The following is a 24,235-nucleotide window of genomic DNA, read 5'->3' as shown; positions in this document are numbered from 1 at the left end:
AAGATCCCCCCATATAGCCTTAACAGGCTGTTGGGGCAAGTGTTGTGAGCGAGCACCTAGAAAGCCACGACTCACTAGGGGTTGGTGGGGGGGTTGGTGGGGGGGTTGGTGGGGGGGGGGGGGAGATTGATAGGGGGGGGGGGTTGGTGAGGGGGGTTGGTAGGGATTGGTGGGGTGGGTTGGTGGGGGGGAGATTGGTAGGGGGAGGTTGGTGGGGATTGGTGGAGTGGGTTGGTGGGGGGGGGCGTTGGTGGGGGGGTTGGTGGGAGGGGGTTGGTGGGGTGGATTGGTGGGGGGGGGGTTGGTGGGGGGGGCGTTGGTGGGCGGGGACTCGCCAGCTGGTAGAAGGTGAGGTGCGGCCCGTCGTCGGCAATCAGGAACCACCAGGCGGCCGCGCCCACCGTCGCGAACCCCACGTACACTGCAAGTACCATCGCCACGGTTACCAACGCCACGGTTACCATCGCCACGGCGGTTACCATCATCACATCACCGTGGCCGGTCACATCGTCGTCGTCGTCATGGACAGTCTCACCACCACCACCATCATCAGTTACACCCCATCACAGTCACCGTCATCAGTGATGCGGTACGTGGCGGGGTACCCTCATCGTGCACGCGTGATTCCTCATCTGCAATTCCTCGCTTCACGCGGTGTTCGGCCGACGCGGCGCTTTTGAGGAACGCGTCTGCAACCGCGGTAGTCGAGAGATCGCTGTAGCGCAGGGGTCGGGGACCTTTTTTCTGCCGAGGGCCATTTGGATATTTAGAACATCATTCGCGGGCCATACAAAATGATCAACTTAAAAATTAGCCCGTTATATTTGGTCAAACATTTAATTAACTCACACCCCTAATGTGATGGCTGGAACTGCTTCTCTTTTGTGAGGCGTGTGATGTTAGCCGGTATTGATGATGTTGCTACTCGCAACTGCTTTTCCAGGTTTGCTCCGAGATTGATTGAATTTAGAGTCCCGCCTGCGGTTGCCTTGGCAGGGCCACACCAAATGATTTCGCGGGCCGTATACGTAGTGTAGAACATGAACCGATTGTCAAACGGTGTCGGACAACCGCCTCGCGCGAAGCCACGCTGAGGAAATGACGCCCCTTGCTGGATGTTTTGCGCACGGAGCCGGAGCGCACAGGGAAGGCCGGGGCGAGGCCGTCTCTCCACCAGAGGTCGCAACCGGGTACCCGATACCCGTACCCTACCCGATACCCGGCTAGCCGTACCCGGCCGGGTACGGCTAGCCGTTTGCGACCCTGGTGCGGCCGGGTACGGGTAGGCCGTAAGTCACTGGTGAGTCACCGTTTGTCACTCATTTCGGGTAGGGTACGGGTAGGGAACGGGTACCCGTACCCGGCCGGGTACGGGTACCCGTTTGCGACCCTGGTGCGGCCGGGTACGGGTACGGGTAAGGAATCAAAACCCGTTTGCGACCTCTGCTCTCCACCCCGACCAGCACGCCGCGGGAGGCACTCGTCAGCTCCAAGGCAGTTGCTGGTAATTCCACATTCGCATGGCAAGGGTTTGTCCCGTCGTGGTAAACCCACTACCGTCTTCCCACAAAGCGCTACTCAATTTGTGAACCACAGAGGGATGATGATCAAGATGCTGATGACTAGTCAAGTCAAATACTCTCAGCACCTGACGTGGTGGCGATCTCACCAAAGTGCCACCGGGACACAACCAGAGTGAGAGGAGGAGCAGAGATGTATTTTTCTATCCGGCACACAACATCCAGTTTGCCTCTCGCTGTGCCTGCACATTGGTCCCCACTGGTTTGCCAGGGACCCAGACAATATTCAGTGAGAAATCAAGCGAGGAGGAAGAGGATAAGGAGGAGGCATCGTTTTTGTTTTCTGCCACAACATTTGCTCGCGAGCAAATTTGCCAGCGGCGCCGGAGGTTCCTCGGATTTGATCGATTTCTAAGCATTGGGCATTCACGCACAATTTATGGAAATCACCCCGAGATACTTTTATCCGGTTTTAAGTGGATAACATGTTGCATGTGGAGGGACAAAAATGGGAAGGAGGCTTGTTGTCGGCTCATGTTTTGTTATCCTACGGTCAAAAGTTGATTCCCTGCTCAAATTTACAGCCCCGAGCGAGTATAGAAAATTCCACATTCGCGTGACAGGGGCCAGTCTATTCAGAGTAAAACTGCCGTTGACTTCCCCAAAACTTGGTACTATTGTTATCGACCCTGGAGGAATGATGAGCCGAGTCAACCCTCCCAATCAGGATTTTAATTCGCAACCTTACAATTGCAAGCCGCTAGCCATGACGCTCGGCCACCTTGGCAGGACGGTAGATAAATAAAACAAGTATAACCCGTAAAAACAAAGTTTTTCACTATAAATCCTTTATATGCGTGGCGGCTAGAGTCCTCTCGTCCTCTGGCTTGAGATGGCTGCCACCTATGGGTCAGATGATTGCATTGCACCATTAAGCAATTGGTAATTAAATTAAAATATGTTTGTCCTAAAAAGTGTAAAATTTTGGAAAAAAATTTTCACGAACATTAATTGTCACGCACAACGAGTCTGTGTGGAAAATGTCAGCTCGATTGGATCACGGGAAGTGGGTTAAAAAACGACCGAAAGATTAGCACGGTCGTAAGCAAGCAAGCGAACTTAATATAAAAGATTTAAAAACATGCTGTCTATCGACTCCGGTGGTCTCAGGTGGTGCCGGTGGTGCCAGTAGTTGCCGGTTAGTGGTGACACGCGCATGCGACCTCTGACCTCCGATGGCCATGTATCTGAAGAAGAGCCAGCCGCTGATGAGGCCCTCCTTGGGGCTGCGAGGAGGCCTGTTCATGATGTCCAGGTCGGGAGGGTTGAAGCCGAGGGCGGTGGCCGGGAGGCCGTCCGTCACCAGGTTCACCCACAGCAGCTGCACGGGGATCAGCGCCTCGGGGAAGCCCAGGGCGGCCGTCAGGAAGATGCTGGGGTCGGGGGTTCAAGGGTTCAAAGAGGGACGCACAGAAACACAGAGGGAGAGAGCGTGGTCAGGGGCGGTCGAGCACTGGAGGTCGAGGGTCAGAAGGGGAGACAGTGTCAGGCAGCCAGGGAGAGGGTAAGAACTGGAATTCATTAGCAAGAGGTCATGAAGTTGGAGAGTCGTGGAGAGTAAAGGTTGTGGGGACAGAGAGAGGATGGAGCGGGTGTGTTACGAGTGTGGTATCTGGTGAGTAACGAATCGCATCCCCAGCGACTCCATGAGTGAACAAAATTCACGGTCGCCGTTTTCACTGTCTTGCGGGGAGTCGTTTCTTAGCATGAATCGCGAATAATTTACTCCCACACACGAACGCACGCAATTGGATGCATGTGACGCGAGCCTAACAAACCCCTCTCAATTGTTGAATCGACGCATCGTCACCGCGCCTCATGTCCATTCATTACGAGTATGCGACTATCTGTTATGGTATCCGAGTACGTGCGAGCGCGTATCCGGTGCTCATGCGGCAGCCGGTCGGCGCGAGCGGCAGGCAGGCGAGTGCAGCGAGCGAGTGCCCGGTGGGGCGAGTGGGCGAGTGGGCGTGCGTGCCGCTCACCACACCACCTCGCCCACGTTGGAGGAGATGAGGTAGCGGATGAACTGCTTCATGTTGTTGTAGATGGCGCGCCCCTCCTCCACGGCCGCCACGATCGACGCAAAGTTGTCGTCGGCGAGCACCATCTCGGACGCCGACTTGGCCACGGCCGTGCCGGAGCCCATGGCGATGCCAATCTCGGCTTTCTTGAGCGCCGGGGCGTCGTTCACGCCGTCGCCCGTCTGCATGTGCGCACGTGCGCGCGGGTGAGTGGGGAACGGTGACATAGTTGGTTAGCGCACCGCGTTATGATGCCGGCGACCTAAGTTTGATTTTCACCCTTTTGGCCAACATGGGTGATAGATAGCTGAACCGGTCCCATGCTCCCACCCTGCACCAAACCGCACTGACCAGCATGGTGAAGTATGGTCACACAACCGCCACGACCGACGTGGTGAGTCTAGCGTTCTAACCATTACAACACGCCACCCCCGCAGCTGCCTCCATTTCTCGGTTTAACAGCGAGACGCGTCACGTCAGTTGCGAGAGACGTTTCTGTACGTGCGGTAAAGCGGTGGCCATTATTTTACCGATTTATTTCACGCGGTTAACAGTAAAGCAAAAACAATCAAAACATCGGCCCTATATCTATCTAGATAATGAAAAAATAATATGCTTTAGCTTTTCCGGCAAGAATACAGGAGGGGTTAAGATGTTCAAACACCGCAGAGGAGGCCGAACTGATGTTGGCCAATCATTGTCAATGACCATGCATACAATACCAAAACGTGTTTGTTTGCTTTGTTTACCACAAGTATGTGTGGTCAATGCAGACTTGCAATAGGTGTCTATTTGGTGTTTTAATATTTTAACCGGGGTAAAGCCTATTCGTTTTTTTTAACAGCCCCAGCGAGAATTTCTCAAGTGGTGGTGGTTGCGGCGGCGATGGTGATGGCGGTGGTGATGGCGGTGGTGATGGCGGTGGTGGTGACGGTGGTGGTGGCGGTGGTGATGGCGGTGGTGATGGCGGTGGTGGCGGCGGTGGTGATGGCGGTGATGGCGGTGGTGATGGTGGTGACAGCAGTGGTGACGTAGGTGGTGGCGGTGGTGGCGGCGGCGGTGACAACGGTAGCATCGACATTCGTCGGGCGCCTCGCACCATGGCTGTGATCTCGTTGAAGGACTGCAGGTACTGCACGATCTTGGACTTGTGTGCGGGCTCGACGCGCGCGAAGCAGCAGGCGCGCTGCACGGCCTGGCGCTGCTGCTCCACCGGGAGGTCGTCGAACTCGCGGCCCGTGTAGGCGCGCCCCTCCACGTTCTCGTCCTCGCCGAAGATGCCGATGCGGCGGCAGATTGCCACGGCGGTGCCCTTGTTGTCGCCGGTGATCATCATGACGCGGATGCCCGCCTCGCGGCACAGCGCGATCGAGTGCGACACCTCGCTTCGCGGGGGGTCCAGCATCGCCACCACGCCCACGAACGTCAGGTCCACCTGTCCGAGGGTGGGGCCGGCAGGGGGGGGGGTCAGGGGTCAGGGGTTAGGGGTCGGCGGTCGCGATTTTTCACTCACGTGACGTGCGAGAGAGAGTGAGGAGGGTGGAAATTTGAGTGGCGGAAAGGCTTGGTGGCAGGGTGGTATGGTGGGAGAGTGGTAAAGAGGCAGGGTGGTATGGTGGCTGGATGGCTGGGTGTCTGAATGACAGATTGGCTTAGTGGTAAGTGGGCAAAGAGGCAGGGGGTGGCAGGGTGGGTAGGTGGCTGGGAGACTGATTGGCAGGGGTGCTGGTTGTGAATGTTTTACATAGTGGGATGGCAAGACATTTGTCAATGCTTTACATGGTGGGGTATCAGGGTGGTGCATTGGATCTGGGCCTAGATCACTGCAAGCAAATGTGGCTGGATTCCCAGATCCAAAGAGGGATGTTTGCACAGCTGACGAAGTGACTGGGTACAAAAATGTGATGTGTTTTTAGATACCAAGATGAGTAGAGTTTATTATTATTATTATATTATTTCCCTTCTACGTGACTTTACCGAAAGAACCAAGAATATGAATACCTGCAGTCACGAAAGCTTTAAATGGCCAGGTCTGTCTGTGTTGAGATGCCCAGGTGCAGGTGTCCTTGTGTTGGAGCGCAGTGGTGGTGAGATGTTAACTTCCTCGCCTGGTATACAGGAGGTCGTATACCAGGCGAGGTAGTTAACCCTGACTGTATATTTGGAGTTTGCATTTTCTCCCCGTGGTCACGTGGATTTTTCTCCGGGTCCTCCGATTTTTCCCTCCAAATTTAGAATCATGTGTTCAGAGTGTTTGGCTGCGATGAATTTCCACACGATGATAAACCACTTAGTCGAGTTATCATTTGGTGGCCAGGTCGCTTCTGAAAAGAAGAGCTCTATAGCTCAGCGGGAACTTACCTGGTAAAAATAAAACAAAATAGTGTCATGTCCCCCCCCCCCCCCCCCCGTGTGCCACCTGCCTCATACTTGGCGAAATACGTTGAGTCCTCCAGCTTCATGTCCTCGGGTCTGGGGGGGGAGTCGCGCGTAGCGAGCGCCAGGCAGCGCAGCGTGTCGCGCCCCGTGCCGTACTCGCGGATCGTCGCCAGGATCTTGCTCCGCACACCCGGTGTGAGCGGCACCTTGGTGGAGCCGACGCGCACGTGGGTGCAGCGCTCCACCACGCCCTCGGGGGCACCCTGCTCACGCACGCACGACCGGAGGGGGGGTGGCAAGGGGTCACGTGGGCATGGAGCGGAGTGGCGCGATCGCGGGGGGGGGGGGGTGTCACGCGGAACAAGAGTGGAATCGCGCGACTACAAGTGGAGTCGCGCGGGGATCAGAGTTGAGTCACATGATCGTGGAGTGGAGTCACGTGGGCTGGGCTGACAGCGGAATCACGATTCAACCCCAGTGATCCGATCAATGTACAAGATTGAAGGCCCTGATGCAAACCAGGAATCAATTATTGTTCGTATCGTTTACAGTCTCATATTTACTGTGTGCCTCATTTTTACTTTTTAACTCCTTGTTGGTATTGTTTGCCTCGATGGCACCGTCTCCTTCGCTCTGTCTCATTCACCCGCTCCGCGTCTCGTGTTCGCGCATTTCCTCTCCTCCGCAGCGTCCGTCTCTCGCGCTCCATCGGCCTCAACGTCAAATATTGCCACGCGTAGCTGCGTAAATCCCAAGTCATCGATTCCTACACGCGCGATCCCACGCACGTAACCGCGGCGATCGATTTCACCCGGGAGAGGTCGACGCATCGGCGCGCGGCTCAACGTGCGCGCTCGAGCGCAGGTGGGTGGCGACGAAGCCACACGGCGTTGCTCCCGGAACGGGCATCGTCTAACCGGTTCACCTCGCCGGGCGCGATATAAAAATGTTTTTAAATAATAGGATCCGCCTCCTGAGACGTTGACGGAAAGCTAATCCCCCTCGAGGAGCCGAGGGTGTTTATTTAATTGATTTCCTGCAGGAGGAATGAGCCGAGTGTCGCTCGACCGGTCGGGGCGAGTGTCGTGGCGTCAGCCAAGCGCGAACGATCTGACACGAATTCGGTCGGTGGCACAGCTCTCGGTGGCCGCCTGCGGGGAGACGGTGCCGGGAACGCCGTCAGGAGTGGGCGGCGGGGCGCGCCAACGAAGGCAACGTGGCACGTGCCGCGTGCACGTGCCGCGGCTGTTCGAATATCGGACACCTCCGAGCGAAATAGACAGAACGAGACAGCGGGAGCCATCGCAGAGATTGTAAGTGAGAGACAGGGACAGGCAAGCCCAGCATCGCACGTGGGGTTAAAGGGAGCTGAATCGATACATTAATTGGCTCAAAATGAGATTTGATTGAAAGCGTTGTCTTGTCATCCCGTGTCTCCTTTGTGTCGTCGCCGCGGGGCAACGGCTCTCACCTTGACGAACATGCGGGGGCCCTGAAACTTGCCGCTGCTGCCGCTCGGCACGCAGTAAACCGACATGGACTTGCGGTCGCGGGAAAACTCAAGCGTGAACTCCTTCTTCATGAGCTGCTTGATGACCTGGAGGCGTCGCCGCACACACACGCACACACGTAACGAGGTTCAGAACCGACGACAGCAGGAAACCACCAACCCGCACAGACCAGCGTGGTGAAGTATGGTCAGGCAACACGCATGACCGACACGGCGTGGCAAGGCCTTAATCCACAGTGGTGATGGCGGAAATGGTGGCGTTGGGAGTAACAATGGTTATGATGATGGCGATGACTGCGATAATGTGGGTTGGCATTGTGATATTGGTGGTGGTTGTGATGGTGGCAGTGATGGTGGCGGTGATAGCGGTCGCAGTGATGATGGCAGAGTGGTGATGTGTGCGATGGGTGTGGTGATGTGTGCGGTAGTGATGTGTGTGATGGCAGTGCTCCCGTGTGCAGTGGTGATGTGTGTGACATGCATGATGGTGGTGGTAATGACGTGTGTGCGGTGGTGCCGTGTGCGGTGGTGGTGGTGATGCCGTGTGCGATGGTGGTTGCGATGTGCGCAGTGGTGGTGATGCATGTGCGCTGGTGGTGGCGGTGGTGCCATGTGCAGTGGTGATGTGTGTGACATGCATGATGGTGGTGGTAATGGCGTGTGTGCGGTGGTGCCGTGTGCGATGGTGGTTGCGATGTGCGCAGTGGTGGTGATGCATGTGCGCTGGCGGTGGCGGTGGTGCCGTGTGCGATGGTGGTTGCGATGTGCGCAGTGGTGGTGCCGTGTGCGCTGGCGGTGGCGCGAGCGAGCCCTCACATTGTTGCACGTGTTCGCTCGCTCCACCTTGTTCAGCCCCTTCAGCTCGGTGCCGAACACGTTCATCTTCTCCACGAGGCAAACGAGCGCCGTCTCCGTCGCCTCGCCCACCTTCTCGTAGATGCTCTTAGCCTGGAGCGTCACACGCACGCACGCACGCAACGCGTTCCCACAACCACCGGGTCAACAGGTGGCGCCGGCCCGATTCATGAAACCGAGCCAGTGAGCTCGGGCCCAGATTCCCACGGCAGAACCAAGCTAGGACGAAACCGGGCCTCGGCAAGGTCTTTTGGACATTTAGTTTGATTCCTTTTGGTCGCTCTTGCGACCCGGGTCGCTCACACAAAGGAGGCTACTCGTGGTCTCGTGAATTCTCACCTGGTGAAACTAAATAACATAAAGCCGCGGCCCTGCAATCTCTCGCTCACGCTACTGCTGGCGGAAGGGCCTCTACTAAAGGGAGCTCTGGAGAGTCACTGGTCTGCCACGCTGGCCAACGAGTCTCGAAAGAGGTGGGAGCAACCCACACTTTACCCCACCACAAGCGAGTTAAAATGAGACTAACTGTGGCGCACATGCACTTATACTGCTGGGTGGACAGAGGGAAACAGGGAGTGCACCACGTGGTCCGGGTTCATCAGGTAGCTGCACGGACCATCGTGAGAGGTCACGAGGTCACCGGGTATGAGAGACGTGCCCTCAATAGCGTCGCTCGGCTCAACTTCAGGGCCCGTCGTGTTCTTGTTACAAAAATAAAAACTCGGACGGAAAGTTACAAAAATAACAGATTTAATCTCGAGATAATCCAACCGAAAGTAAACCATCTCGTAAAAAAATTAAACAAATTTTATGATTGCTCCCATCCGCCGCTGGGGGACAAGCGCGGAGGAGGGAGTGGGAGGCAGCGGGCGACCACACGGAGCGGCATCGCGATCGTCGCCGCGATCGTCGCCGCGATGCCGATCGCTCTCGCTCGTCGCCACGGCGCCACGGCTCAGCCCGCGTTCACGGCCACCGGGAACCCGCGAGCGGATCGGGGCGACGACGCCGCGCCGGCTTCTCTGTTTGTTGTTTGTTTGCCAACGGAAATTAGAGCGGCCGTTCAACGCCAAAATTGGCAAACGCCGTCCGAGCCGGGGCACGCACGACGGACAGAGACAATGAAACGCGCGGGGTCAACGGACGTTGCAATGTGAGATGGGGGGCGGGCGCGGGGGGGGGGACCGTGTTACCGTCGGGGCAGACGGTACACCTCGTTAACGACGAGGGATGGGGCACCTCGTTATAGTCGAGCGAAGAGTCGTTGCAGAGCGTGCAGATGGTGGCGAGCTCCACAAGGCCATCGTACTTCCCCGTCTGCACAACAATTTTCTCCTTCGATCTGCGCGCGAGCACGGGAACAACAGGCCGCTGAATCGGCGAGCAAGCGAGCGAGTGTGTGGATGAATGAGTGAGCGAGTGTGTGGATGAATGAGTGAGCAAGTGAGCGAGTGTGTGGATGAATGAGTGAGCAAGTGAGCGAGTGTGTGGATGAATGAATGAGCAAGTGAGAGAGTGTGTGGATGAATGAGTGAGCAAGTGAGAGAGCGTCTGCAAGTAGATGGGTGACTTGGGTGAGCGTGAGAGTGTGTGGGTTAAGCGAGTGGTCGGGTATGTAAATGGTTGAGCAAGTGAGTGAGTTAGTGAGCGAGCGGGTGAATGAGACAACCTTTGAGTGAGCAAGTTAGTGCTTGAGTTTGTAAGCAATAAAAACAGTGGATGAGTGGACGGGCGAGTGAGAAAGAGGCGGTGGGTGAGGGAGAGCGGGTGGGCGAGCGAGCGAGCGGGCGGGTCGGCACTCACACTTCTCCCTCGGGCGTGTAGGTGCAGCCGCTGATGCTGAACTCGTGCAGTGAGCACGACTCCCCCTCCACGCTGTCGAGGATGAACATCTGCAAGAGACGCGCAACGCTCACCGAGTCTGCTTATTCAGTAGCTATAGATGCAGGCATTTATTACTCTAGTACTACCCCACCCATCTGAGCTTATTGTTATTTTTTTTTAATTTACAAACTAATGCCAGCCCCCCCCCCAGCTCCGCCCCCCCCCCCCCACACTCACCCGGCACACGCTCATCTGGTTGGTGGTGAGCGTGCCCGTCTTGTCGGAGCAGATGACCGAGGTGCATCCGAGCGTCTCGACGGAGGGCAGGCTGCGCACGATGGCGTTCTTCTTGGCCATGCGCATCGTGCCCAGCGCCAGGCACGTGGTGATCACGGCGGGGAGGCCCTCGGGGATGGCGGCCACGGCCAGCGCCACGGCGATCTTGAAGTAGTAGACGGCGCCGCGCAGCCACGAGCCGCCGTGCACAGGGTCGCTGAAGTGGCCGATGTTGATGAGCCACACGGCAACGCACACGAACGAGATGACCTGCGGGGAGAGGGGGACGCGGTTACCGCGGTGACAAAAAACCTCTCCCCCGAGCCGGGGAACCGAAAGTCGCGGGAATGGATGTTTGGCGGCGACCAACATAGGCTTACGCCGTCGCTACCATCTTACCGCATCACCGCTCCTCGCATCCCCTGCCGTGCTGCGGATTAATTTGGCCCATGAGCGTGGTTGTGCCATGGTGGTGGTGGTGGTGGCGGTTGTGCTGTGGTTGCCGTTGTGCCACGTGGCGGTTGTGCTGTGGTGGTGGTAGCGGTCGTGTCATGAAGGTGGGACTGGTGGCAGTTGTGTCACGTGGTGGTTGTGCCGTGGTGGTGCTGGTGGCGGTTGTGCCGCGTGCCGGTCAGCACCTTGGACAGCTGCTTGCCGAACTCGTCCAGCTTCTGCTGCAGCGGCGTCTTGTCCTGATGCGTGGAGACCATGGCGTCGCGGATCTTGCCGATCTCCGTGTGGACGCCCGTGGCCACCACCACGCCCACCGCACGTCCCGCCGCGATGTTAGTGCCCTGGGATGGCACGGGTATCATCATCATCAGCAGCAGCAGCATCGGGTTTGATTTCAGCAGGAACCATACAGGGCTGGTCTCCAGAAAAAATATATTTCTCCTGCTGTTGCTTGGAACGGGAGTTTATTTGTGGTTGGCATGGTTATGGGAAGAGAGAGATTTCTCGGTGGTTCGGGTGAGAATGGGTGTTTGTCACTTTCGTGCTCCTGATTAATTGTGAAGTCTTTTTTTTGTATCATAAACAAAGTGTCAGACTCGTATCAGGCAGCTCAGCAGTGAAAATAGAGGGCAGCACGTGCTGCCCCAAAGGGCAGCAGGAGGGCTGTGTGGTGCGTGAGCGATGGGAGGAGCGAGACGCACGGAGAACAGCATGTTCTTCTTGTCCTGGTTGACGGCACGGGGGTCAGGGATCGCGTCCGTGTGCTTGATCACGGATATGGACTCTCCTGCACACGGGACACGGAGACGGACAGAGTACGATGGGACATGCGTGCGCGACATGCGTGCGGGACACGCGTGGGGCACGCGCGGGACACAGGCATCATGCGTGAGACACGTACGGGATAAAAGAGAGAGACACACACACAGGACACAGTAACACCAAGCAGAGCACACACAGGACAATCATGAGACATTGGCAACACGTGTGGGCCACGTACAGTCCACACATGGGCACTGGCCTTACACATGGGACTTCATGTAATTACAATCGTAACTATCGACCGTAATCTGACCGGCAAATCGCGTGTGGTGGGGTAGAATGTGGGCATTCCAACCTCTTACGAGACTTCAGGGCAGCGTGGGATCGGAGGTCAAATACCCCCTGGAGAGGCTCGCGAGAGGGCCGACGAGCGCAGGAAACCTTCCGCCAACAGAGGCGCGAGCGAGTAATTCCAGATCTGCCCCTTGACCACTTTGCCTGTGTGCTCATGCCAATTGTTAGCGTCGCACTGCCAGTCGCTTTGCATGCAGGAACGCACAGACAATGGGACGGAGCTTGCGTCGATTTCGTGGCGGTAACCTCATCGATCTGGCCAATGGCCACATCCCCAGGGCTGAACCTCGTAGCTCCGTGCTTTAGGGGTTGTGCCGCGCATCGTACGGGGCACCGCGTCCGACGTTTCGCTCCGCGTGCCAGGGAGCTTCCTCAGGAACGGGATCGGGAGTGAAAGGTTCGGACACGGTGCCGAGCGACGCGCCGTGCAACCGGAACAGCGAAGCGGGGGAGATGCGCAGCCCCAACGCCGGACACCCACGCGCGGTTGTACGGAACTTCAGTGTTTGTTTAGTTCGAGTTTGTCTCCTCTTCCAGCGTTGACTTTTTGGCTTTGCGGAAGGCAGCGAGCCGCGTTGGTGCGCGCGACCCGGGCGGCGCACGTGACCAACTTGGGTCCTCCCGGGTTCACGACACGTCGGGCCGGGAAGGAGATAAGGACCAGGAGATTTGTTCTTTTGTACTTTGGCACCGGCAAAAAGTAAAACATTGATCGCTGGAACTCGAGAGCCCCGCGCTGGAGCTCCCTTGTACTCCGCGCTGAGGAGCTCAGAATCACACATGGAGCCAGGGGCAGGGGTGACCCGATAGCAGGTGACACGTCTAACGCTAGCGGAATAGTCAAATACCGCGATCTAGATGGCGATACGTCCAAGTTCCATCACCCGTTTGCCGAAATGCCCTCGCAAGACCGGTTCTCCCTGAAAGGTGCGTGGATTTCACGCTTCTCTCCGTTGCAGCAAATATCAGATTAAGTCACTGATGCTGCACGTTCTAATAACTCAAATAACGTCTCCACCCACCCCCGTGCGTGCGTGCGTGCGCGTGCGTGTGTGCGCGCGCGTGCGTGTGTGTGTGCATGTGTGCGCATGCGTGTGTGTGCACGTGTGCGCGTGTGTGCACGTGTGTGTGTGTGTGCGCATCGCAGGAGGCTGGAAAACCCGGGGTGGAGTCTGCCGCCCCCGCCGACCCGGCAGCCACGAGCGCTCCCCATTGGACGATTCAAAATATTGGACGTTGGCGGCGGGCAACCGCGCGGGAATACTTGTGGTGGCGACCGTGAAACAGAAACCCCGGGGTCTGATAGGGAATCAAACAAACAAGCGGCCGCGTAGCACGCGCACGCACATGCAGACACGCACGCGGCGCTGGGGCAGGGAAAGAGACCCCGACAGTCGCCTGCATCGCCCCTCGGCTGTCACGCGACTCCCAATTAATGTGCACTCGATTACCTCTGCTCTTAATGAATCAATTCTTTAAAAAAAATAAAGTTATTCAATCAGCTGACGCACATTGGATCGTTCCATATCCCAATATCACCCTCCCTCCTCCCGCCTCATCGTCATCATCCCCCCCCCCCCCCGTGCTCTATCTACTGCTGGATGAAGCCCTCCCCGAGTCGTCGCCATCCCTCACTGTTCTGCGGTGCAACGATCCGTCGGGCTCCTGCACGCGAGCTCATTTTATCACTTCCATCTCTGCGGGGGACGTGCCCGCCTTTGGGCGCGCTCCCTCCTGGTCCTGCCACTCCTTTGTTAGTCTCGACCACTGACCGCCGTCCCCTCAAACCGCGACGTGTCCGGCACGAGCCCACTTGCTTTCCTCATCAGTCGGCACGACGCCTCTGGATTTGCATACGTTTTATGAGAATGGTGATCCATTGACAGGCAAAGGAGAGAACACGCCCAGGGAGAACATCCACAACGGAGACGGAGCGACGAAAGCGGATCGCGTGCTGCAGCCACGTTTATTGTGGGATCACGGCACCCCGCATGGGGAGTGACGACAATGAGGAGAGGGATTCGTCCAGCAGTGGATAAAACATGACTGACGACGACGACGATGCCCATAATTGTCATCGTGAACGTGACTCGACCCGTGACCCAGAATAAGCGGTAAAGCAAAGGCCACACGTTGCTGTGAGTCACTGTGACGGTCAGCATAGCTGTGCCCCCCCCGCCGCCGCCATACCTGTCAGAATGGACTGGTCCACCCTGAGCGTGGTTGACTTGATGGAGGTGAGCCTCACGTCGGCCGGAACCTTGTCACCCACTGGGAGGGGAGCGGGGGGGGGTGGCAGAGCAAGTGAGGACAGGCAGCATAATGAAGGGCAGTGGTCTTCAACTATCATTTCTAGTTGACCACAATAAAATTGGCGAGTGCATAATGCCCGTGCATGTGGCCAAGAATCTGTATCTATTGCCTCTCAAGTTCTCACAGCTCTCTCTCGTTTATCTCACTCATCTCTCGTCTGCAGCTTCCTCGTGTCTACAGCTCCCTCGCCCGTCTCTCGCTTATCTTTCATTCTAATCACTCGTCTTCATCGCTTCATGAAAAAACTTTGCATGTTGGTCAAATAACAATTCTTAACACTTATTCGTAGCAGATTATGCAAACAATGTGCTGAGGCCGAAACGTCACCATATATATTTTCTATATTTTAGATTGTCCACCACGATGTTTTTTTTTTGGGTTAGATCGCGTAAATATTAATTGTGTCGTTAACCCACCACCGCCCGACACAGCCAATCAGTAAGTGTTTGTCACGTAAACTAAACATGCCAATTCGTTACTAGTTAAGCACACCGGTGTGTTGGAGAGTAAACCCACAACATTTACAGTCCGAGTACGACGACGTTTCGCTGGTAATTACAACGAGCATCATCAGACGACAGCCAGAGGACCGCGGTGTTGTCATTAATGAATGTTTCAAGTTTTTAGTTGCTTGTGCTTGTGCACTGCTGCTAACACAACAGCAGCAGCAGCATCACAACAACGCCAGCTTATCTCTCCAAATCTTCACGAGCCACAACTCCCAGCGGGTGCGGACGACGTGAGACGCGGACAGGCTTCGGTTTCGTGTCACTTTGTTGTCTTTTAAGGCATTTTTTTTTTTCAGGAATTAAACCCTCGCCTGGTAATCCAGCAATCAGGAGGCGGTCAGGCTTGCGAACCGCACCGAGATAACCGTGGAGCTGTGAGGATCTCAGCCATGGCAGCGTGGTGAACAGGCACTTGCTTCGAGCAGTACAGAAAGTAGGTGGCTGACAACAAGTAGCTGAGGTCGAGTGTTCTGCCCTTGGATGAGCTGCGGGGTTTCTCTGGCCCACGCTAGTTTCCCCCTCACAATCTAAACAAAAACTCTCACTAAAGAAATTAACCAAACACTCCAAAGTAGTAGCAGGATCCTCGTGAGAACGAGTCTTGAGACTCCTGGGTAAACTAGCAAAGGACTTTGTTCAAATCATCAGACACTGTGGTAAAACTTCTTCATGATTTTTTTTTTAATACATACAGTATATATTAAGTCTTTCTTTTCAGAGCAGTATGAGCCTTCTTCATGCTCGCAACCTGCCCACGGAAATTTATATCACAGAGCTACCTCTGAGGTCTCTTAAAGCGACATGTGGCCCCCACATGGTAAGGGGCAGAATTTTACCACCCGCTCTGCCGCCAAGAGCAACGTTGGTTGCAAGAAAGTCAAACTGACGTTGTTGTACTCTCAGAAATGAAATTTCCCAAAAATTTGTCGCAAAAACCCAATGAAATGCTACGTGTGCTGTTGCGCAGTCGTTGGCGACTGACCTGGAACCACCGACCTGCTACACTTAAGGACCCAGTTTAATCACAGGTCGACCTCACGATCGCAGCCCTCTGACCTCTGACCCCTACGGAGTCGAGGTGTTCTGCCCAAAATGTTATTTGACCAATCGGGTGATACGCCGACGGGCGTGCGAGCCGCGGGTTCTTGTTTGTTTATCCGTTCGTTCGAAATTCGCGTCTGGCCCTCCGGGTTCGGGGCCGGCCGGGGGAATGAGGGCGGTTGAGCCGGTTTCCACGAACCGCCGACGGTGGTGGCGGCGGCGGCGCGAGGGTCCGTTATCTCCGTGGCTCAGCTCCAGGCGACTTCCGTGGCGGCACCTCTCTCTGCCCGTTGACGTCGAAAATGCGGCGCGGAGCTTGTGATATCCCCGTGCCACGAGCTGACTTCTCGTCGCCGCGTTGGTTTTCGCGGTTGTGCTGCACGGTCGGCTGCCGTGTGGTTCAGCGCCACGCGCGTACGTGCGACTTCTTTCGCACCGTACGTAGCCAACCGTGCTAATCGGAGGTGCGAAGCCCCCGTGGGCTTTCTGTGAAACTTAACACCCGATAGTTGCTGTTATTGTAATTATTATAATTATTGATAATAGCACTGTTGCTGCTCTCTCCTCCCCCGGCATCGAGAGACAACAACGGGAACAGCAGGTGGGGCGAACACCTGTCATGGTTTTCCCGGGATTCTCTTTCTGTTCGGGAAGGAGCTGCTGCTGCTGCTGCTGCACAGGGAAAATCTCCCCAGGGACGTTGAAAGTCCCGGTAAATGCACCACTCAAGACGATGCCATCACTTGCGGCTCTCCCCTCTTCCGGTCTTGTGAGATTTTCGTCTTCAATCCCATGATGGGTCATGGGTTTTTCGTAGCTCAGGGGTGGCAACTTGAGCAGCAACATCCGACAGCAAACAATGATGGCAGCAGAAGCAGCAGAAACTCAGTCGTATCCACCCGCAGCCGTCGCGTCCTTTTCGACAAAATAATTCTTCAGTTTACGCTCCGCCGTCCCTTCGGCCATCTGATAAATAAGTCGAAAATATACGCCAACTCCCACATCGCGAAATGCGCGATAAATATAGAATTCATGCGCATTCGAGTCCCTCCATTTCCCCCCAGTGTAATATTTATATAACCAGCGCTAACACCCGGTGGTTTTGGCAGAATGCGGTTGAGCAACACGTGGCCGGGTTGCCCTGGTTCCCCCCTCCCCTCCCCCCTCCCCTCCCCCTCCCTCCCACCCTCCCCAGCCCTCCCACCCTCACCAGCCCTGTCGGATCGCCAAGCGATGAGCAGTGGCAGCCAACAGCAGCGGTGGTGAAGGTAGAGGGTGACACAGAGGGTGGCACAGAGGGCGCCAGCCCACACAGAACGTGAGCCGGGCACCCTCACTGATCCCTCACCACCATCTCAGCCCCCCCGCCTCCTCACCTTCCATTCCTTTTCATCGCCTCTGCTTGCCCTCCCCTTATCTCCTCCTCCTCACCCAATCCTCCCCCCTCCCCACTTCTCCCCTTTCCCATCTCCTCCTCATTACTCTCTCTTCCTCATCATCCTACCCGTCTCCTCGCCCTCACCCTCCATTGCTCATCTTCCCCACATTTTCCTCCTCCAGCTCCCTTCTTCCTTTCCCAGAGTTCTCCTGATGGCTGTGACCATCACAACCACCAACTTTGGTGACTCTCCCATGCCCGGCCTCGCAATCGTCCGTTCCCTGCCAGGATGTTGGTTTGGGTCTCCCACTGCTGTTATTGAAGCTCACGTCCCGGATGAGCAGCACCAATGTGCAGCATCAGCAGCAGCAGCAGCATCAGCAGCATCAGCAGCAGCAGCAGCAGCAGCAACAGGATCAGCAACAGCAGCATCAGCAGCAGCATCAGCAGCAGCAGCAGCAGCAACAGGATCAGCAGCAGCAGCATCAGCAGCAGCAGCATCAGCAGCAGCAGCATCAGCATCAGCAGCATCAGCAGCAGCAGCATCAGCAACAGGATCAGCAGCAGCAGGACGCTCCGCGTGCACAGTGGTTGGGCATCGCAGCAGCTGCCGCAATAGGATCTCACCATCGCTCGCCCTCCTCCACCCCCTTCCCCCCTCCCCCGCAGCCCCTTCCCGACTACACGCACCGCCCGCCTTGGCCATATCCCACTCCAGGTCTAAGCGACGTCCCTCGGAGGAGATGGAACCGCCCGGCTCGGGCAGCCGAGCCGGCGATTAGCAACGGCGACGCGGGGCGGCCGCCGGAACCCGGCAGTTTCCGGCGGCGTCGGGAAAGCCCCCGGTGCAGAATGGAGCGTTTCCACACCGCGCTGGGAAGGGGGAGACCTCAGGGTGCGCCCCAAGTTTCCTGCACCGGCACGACCTCCGGGATTCACTGGCGGGAACTGCGGGGTCACGACCCCCAGCGGGAAGCCGCGACGCAGCGACAAGGAGGTCTGCGCCCCCGGCCCACGGACACCGTGGGGCGTGCGATGCTGCAGGCACTCAACTCCCACCCCCCCTCCCCTCTTCCCCCACTCTCCTCTTCTCCTGCCCACCCTCCCTTCCTCCCTCCCTCCCTCCTTTAAAATCCTCGCCTGCACAGACACGAGATACCCAAAATTCAAAGCAGACGTTCTGGCAGGGAAGCGAGCGGCTCGGTGCCACGTTCGCAAGGTTCTGGTGGTACAAGCCAGGCGCTGGCGAGGCACGGCACACGGTGATTGTGGTGGTGATGGTGGTGGTGAGAGTCTCCACTGCTCGCCGAATCGTCACGGTAACATCTATGCAGCACGCTCGTGCCACATTCGTGCCACATCAGTGCCCACCCACGCCCCCTCGCCGACGTTTTCCCCCTCTGCCTGATCAGTGCTAGGGGTAATGGTTAGAATTAAAGATAGGGGTCATGGTTAGAATTAAAGATAGGGGTCATGGTTAGAATTAAAGATAGGGGTCATGGTTAGAATTAAAGATAGGGGTCATGGTTAGAATTAAAGATAGGGGTCATGGTTAGAATTAAAGATAGGGGTCATGGTTAGAATTTGTCATGATTAAGATTTAGGTCATGGGTTAAGGTTAGAGGTGAGGCAAAAAATAAGTTAAGATCACGTTTGGAATTAAGGTTCAAGGTGAGGTTAGTGTTAGCGTTAGGGCTGGAGACAGCTATTATTGTTAGACTAAAGGTCATGGTCCGGGTCTGGATTAGATCAAGATGATGGTTAGGGTCATGGCTATGGTTAGAACAAAGGTTAGTACTAATGAAATGAGAGCTCTAAACCCCAAGAGCTAACAATGACCCTGTAGGATTGGAGTTGGGGTCGTGGTCACAGTTAGGGGTCACAGTCAGGGGTCACGGCTAGGGGGCATGGTTGGGGATCACAGCTGGAGGTTACGGCTAGGGGTCACGGCTAGGGGTCACGGTTACTCTGCATCGCCGCCTCTCACCGGCGATCTCCACGATGTCGCCGGGCACGAGGTCTCGGGCCTTCACGAGCTGCAGGATGCGCCGGTCCTGGCGGTACACCTTGCCCATCTCGGGCTCATACTCTTTCAGCGCCTCGATGGCACCCTCAGCATTACGCTCCTATGTGGTGGGGAAGGGGGGAGGCGCGGGGAGGTGGATACGGGATTTAGGATTTGGGGGTCACGAAGCCCAGAATCCACGAGTCGACGTGGTCAGGTGACGTTCACACGCTGCGGTCGTGGCCCCACGAATGTGTGGCGCGGGCCCGGGAAAGTGCTGCCCCCTGCTGTGTGGACCAGGGGTCACTTGTAAGGGATCTCAGAGGTAGCTCTGTGGTGTCCGCTTCAGCAGGCCATTCTCCGACACGCGGGCCCACACTGCTGTGTGAGAATTGCGAACGGAGTCTTTCGTCTCGTGAGCAATGTGACACCGATAGAACGGTCCAGGAAATGACAAAACTTGAGTGGGGGGGGGGGCACGACTCGGGCAATGTTAAACAAACTTTAAAACAAACGCTAAACACCACACGGAATGAGTCACGGTGGGAGCTGCCTGCATTTGGCGTGCCCTCTGCCCTGGCTCTGTTGCAACTTCCCCTCTTGATGATTAGTGGATGGATAGTGGGGGGGGGGGCGGGGGGGGGGGACCCACCTGCCAGACCCCAACGATGGCGTTGGCGATGAGGATGAGGAGGATGACGAACGGCTCCACGAACGCCGTGATGGTCTCCTCGCCCTCCTCGAACCACGCCAGCACCTGGAAGCCACGACACACGCGCAGAGCCGTGAACACATGCACACAGATGCACATGTATACACAGATACACAAAGACAAAGATCGCCCATATAGGCTTAATAGACTGCTGGGGCAAGTGCTGTTAGCGAGCACCTATGGAGGCCGGCACGGCACACGAGGGGGGTGGGTGGCCAGCACCACGCCCGGACGCCTTTGTCTCCCCAGTGACGATGTTTACACACCGCACCAGGTACAAATTTCAGGCTGAGTCGACCTAGAGGAGGCCCAGGACCGGTTCAGAAAATCTTCACTGGTGTTGGCCATAGGCGAGAATCGAACTCGGGTCGACGGATTTCGCAGCGCAGCGCGCTAACCGCTACACCACCGCTCCCCACCCACACAAACAAAGATAAAGATCCCCCATATAGCCTTAACGGACACACACACAGTCACACACACACACAGTCACACACACACACAGTCACACACACACACAGTCACACACACATACAGTCACACACACACACACAGTCACACACACACAGTCACACACACACAGACACAGTCACACACAGACACAGTCACACACACACAGACACAGTCACACACACACACACAGACACACACACACAGTCACACACATACAGACACACGTGCACGTGGAAACTTCTACTCGGAGCTCTGTTTGCAGAGGCAATTGTCGCCCGGCTCTTAATTAACCACCTCGCGAGGTGACAGCACTGCCAAGCGCTATGGGGGAGGCGGGGAGCGAGGTTATTGCTCCGGAGGCTCCACCCTGAGCAACGGATGAGTGCCTGGAACAAACAGCCGCTATCGCCCTGCGCTGGAAAGACAAACACGGCGAGGGCTGGCGTCTTATTAGCGGCGAGGGGGCAAGGGTGGGAGGGGAGAGGGGGGCTGGGGACGCCACGCACAGATAACAACCTGCCAGGGCCTCGCTCTGCGGGGTAGAGCGTTAGGTCGACGAGAAGCGACACCGGCCAATCGAGTGCGAGCTCGCCCCCTCACCCTAACTCACGAGCCACACACTTTATTACACGCTTTTTATTAACTCATTCTGTCTGTTGTTGTATCCTCAAATCTTGTAACTCAATTTTTACCCACTTCCCAATGCGGTATCGACTGCAAACTTGGTATACTTATGTCTTACTGATGACAATACTATATTCTATCATTAAAAATTAAAAATATATAATTTTAAACGATCTTTTTTATGTGTTATGTTTCCGGCTTGGGTCTAATTATCCACAGTCAACTCACGTTGACGTTGACTGTAATTGCCCACGGTCCATTACGTTGTGGCAAGCTTCGGGGCCACTTCCTGGAGTCGTGGAGTTCTTCCATTACTAGTACGGTACATTTCATTAAAGCGTGCTTAAAAAAAGTTTCTTTTAAATATGACTTATTTTATTTCTATCGGTAAACATTTTGCCGAACGGCCTCTAATGGTGGTAGCCTTGCCCCAACCAGCCAGCCACGAGCTCGACCTCGACACTCCAACCCACGGCACTCAGAACCCACACAAGTTACGCTGAGTGAAGGTCGACTCAGAAGGCCGACTCAGCCCATCATCCCTCAGTGAAGGTTGACTCAGCCCCATCATCCCTCAGTGAAGGTCAACTCAGAAGGCCGACTCAGCCCATCATCCCTCAGTAAAGGTCGACTCAGCCCATCATCCCTCAGTGAAGGTTGACTCAGCCCCATCATCCCTCAGTGAAGGTTGATTCAGCCCATCATCCCTCAGTGAAGGTTGACTCAGCCCCATCATCCCTCAGTGAAGGTCAACTCAGAAGGTCGACTCAGCCCATCATCCCTCAGTGACGGTCAAGGGCCCCGCCACTTGCGGTGAGTCACCTCAGGGCGTCCTATGAATAGACGCACCACCCTCCATAGGAATGTGGACTTTACACCACTGGCCCGGGGCTGTGGAGAGCAGATGAGCGACTTTCAATCATTTCCATTTCATTTCCCACGAAGCCGCTCCCCTCGCACACTCAGAGCCCCACCGCCCCTTCGCTGGAGCTCGGCGTTTACAGCATGGACTTGGCTGCCACCTTCTCCACCCTGCCCCCCATTCTCTGACTTCATTCCCACAAACGCCACCCCCCTCCCCACCCTCTTCCTTCAGCTCCTGCAGCAGCCTCGCCATCCTCAATCCTCGGCCTTCCTCTCGCATCCCATCCGTCCTTCCACGCTTCTCGACCCTCCGCGTTGATCACATTCGGAAGGAGCTCTCGCTTCGTGGCTTCGACTGAAATCCCTCCTTCGCCCCTTCCCTGGCCCTTTTGAAAATTCCTTCACTTCATTTAAGAACCCCCAGCTGGTGCACACGTGGCGAGCGAACCGCGCGCTCGCGCTCCGTGGCCACGTGCCCTTGCGGTGCGCTCCGTGGCCACGTGCCCTTGCGATGCGCTCCGTGGCCACGTGCCCTTGCGATGCGCTCCGTAGCCACGTGCCCTTGCGATGCGCTCCGTAGCCACGTGCCCTTGCGATGCGCTCCGTGGCCACGTGCCCTTGCGATGCGCTCCGTGGCCACGTGCCCTTGCGATGCGCTCCGTGGCCACGTGCCCTTGCGATGCGCTCCGTGGCCACGTGCCCTTGCGATGCGCTCCGTGGCCACGTGCCCTTGCGATGCGCTCCGTAGCCACGTGCCCTTGCGATGCGCTCCGTAGCCACGTGCCCTTGCGATGCGCTCCGTGGCCACGTGCCCTTGCGATGCGCTCCGTAGCCACGTGCCCTTGCGATGCGCTCCGTAGCCACGTGCCCTTGCGGTGCGCTCCGTGGCCACGTGCCCTTGCGATGCGCTCCGCGGCCACGTGCCATTGCGATGCGCTCCGTGGCCACGTGCCCTTGCGATGCGCTCCGTAGCCACGTGCCCTTGCGGTGCGCTCCGTGGCCACGTGCCCTTGCGATGCGCTCCGTGGCCACGTGCCCTTGCGGTGCGCTCCGCGGCCACGTGCCCTTGCGGTGCGCTCCGTGGCCACGTGCCCTTGCGGTGCGCTCCGTGGCCACGTGCCCTTGCGATGCGCTCCGTGGCCACGTGCCCTTGCGGTGCGCTCCGCGGCCACGTGCCCTTGCGGTGCGCTCCGTGGCCACGTGCCCTTGCGGTGCGCTCCGTGGCCACGTGCCCTTGCGGTGCGCTCCGTGGCCACGTGCCCTTGCGATGCGCTCCGTGGCCACGTGCCCTTGCGGTGCGCTCCGTGGCCACGTGCCCTTGCGATGCGCTCCGTGGCCACGTGCCCTTGCGATGCGCTCCGTAGCCACGTGCCCTTGCGATGCGCTCCGTGGCCACGTGCCCTTGCGATGCGCTCCGTGGCCACGTGCCCTTGCGATGCGCTCCGTAGCCACGTGCCCTTGCGATGCGCTCCGTAGCCACGTGCCCTTGCGATGCGCTCCGTGGCCACGTGCCCTTGCGATGCGCTCCGTAGCCACGTGCCCTTGCGATGCGCTCCGTGGCCACGTGCCCTTGCGGTGCGCTCCGTGGCCACGTGCCCTTGCGATGCGCTCCGTGGCCACGTGCCCTTGCGGTGCGCTCCGTGGCCACGTGCCCTTGCGGTGCGCTCCGCGGCCACGTGCCCTTGCGGTGCGCTCCGCGGCCACGTGCCCTTGCGATGCGCTCCGTGGCCACGTGCCCTTGCGGTGCGCTCCGTGGCCACGTGCCCTTGCGGTGCGCTCCGTAGCCACGTGCCCTTGCGATGCGCTCCGTGGCCACGTGCCCTTGCGGTGCGCTCCGTGGCCACGTGCCCTTGCGATGCGCTCCGTGGCCACGTGCCCTTGCGGTGCGCTCCGCGGCCACGTGCCCTTGCGGTGCGCTCCGCGGCCACGTGCCCTTGCGGTGCGCTCCGTGGCCACGTGCCCTTGCGGTGCGCTCCGTAGCCACGCGCCCTTGCGGTGCGCTCCGTGGCCACGTGCCCTTGCGATGCGCTCCGTGGCCACGTGCCCTTGCGATGCGCTCCGTGGCCACGCGCCCTTGCGGTGCGCTCCGTGGCCAGCACGCGTGGCCCACGGCCTCGGTGCGACGGCGGCGACGACGCGCATCGCCTTGCGCCGGTGTTGCGTGAACGGCGCGTCATTTGCATGTCGTTTCCCTGCGATGTGTTTGCTCCTCGGTGTGCCGCAACGCTGCTGTAACTTCCTTTGTTTCACCGAGATCCTCCCCGCGGCTCATTCCTGTAACACGGATCACCGCTTTGACAAAACCGAGCGAACTTGGTT

General features: G+C 57.4%; 1 protein-coding gene across 1 annotated transcript in view; it reads right to left on the bottom strand.

Moving 5' to 3' along the window:
• The window catches only part of LOC144945264 (sarcoplasmic/endoplasmic reticulum calcium ATPase 1-like), a 43,334-nt gene that overhangs the window by 6,018 nt on the left and 13,081 nt on the right, over nucleotides 1–24,235 (bottom strand). Inside the window, exons 4-18 of the mRNA XM_078873646.1 lie at nucleotides 19,916–20,020; nucleotides 19,246–19,384; nucleotides 14,208–14,288; nucleotides 11,603–11,688; nucleotides 11,087–11,242; nucleotides 10,410–10,718; nucleotides 10,152–10,240; nucleotides 9,588–9,690; nucleotides 8,310–8,441; nucleotides 7,455–7,580; nucleotides 6,028–6,246; nucleotides 4,704–5,039; nucleotides 3,566–3,786; nucleotides 2,751–2,953; nucleotides 336–421 (exon numbers count right to left, since the gene is read on the bottom strand). Coding sequence (XP_078729772.1) covers nucleotides 336–421; nucleotides 2,751–2,953; nucleotides 3,566–3,786; nucleotides 4,704–5,039; nucleotides 6,028–6,246; nucleotides 7,455–7,580; nucleotides 8,310–8,441; nucleotides 9,588–9,690; nucleotides 10,152–10,240; nucleotides 10,410–10,718; nucleotides 11,087–11,242; nucleotides 11,603–11,688; nucleotides 14,208–14,288; nucleotides 19,246–19,384; nucleotides 19,916–20,020 — 2,391 coding nt within the window. The remainder of the gene's footprint in view (nucleotides 1–335; nucleotides 422–2,750; nucleotides 2,954–3,565; nucleotides 3,787–4,703; nucleotides 5,040–6,027; nucleotides 6,247–7,454; nucleotides 7,581–8,309; nucleotides 8,442–9,587; nucleotides 9,691–10,151; nucleotides 10,241–10,409; nucleotides 10,719–11,086; nucleotides 11,243–11,602; nucleotides 11,689–14,207; nucleotides 14,289–19,245; nucleotides 19,385–19,915; nucleotides 20,021–24,235) is intronic.

Source organism: Lampetra fluviatilis, chromosome 37 (genome assembly GCF_964198595.1).
Source record: "Lampetra fluviatilis chromosome 37, kcLamFluv1.1, whole genome shotgun sequence".
Classification (NCBI taxonomy): Eukaryota; Metazoa; Chordata; class Hyperoartia; order Petromyzontiformes; family Petromyzontidae; genus Lampetra; species Lampetra fluviatilis.
The sequence above is the reverse complement of the archived record's forward strand: the minus strand, read 5'-3'. Positions and strand labels throughout refer to the sequence as shown.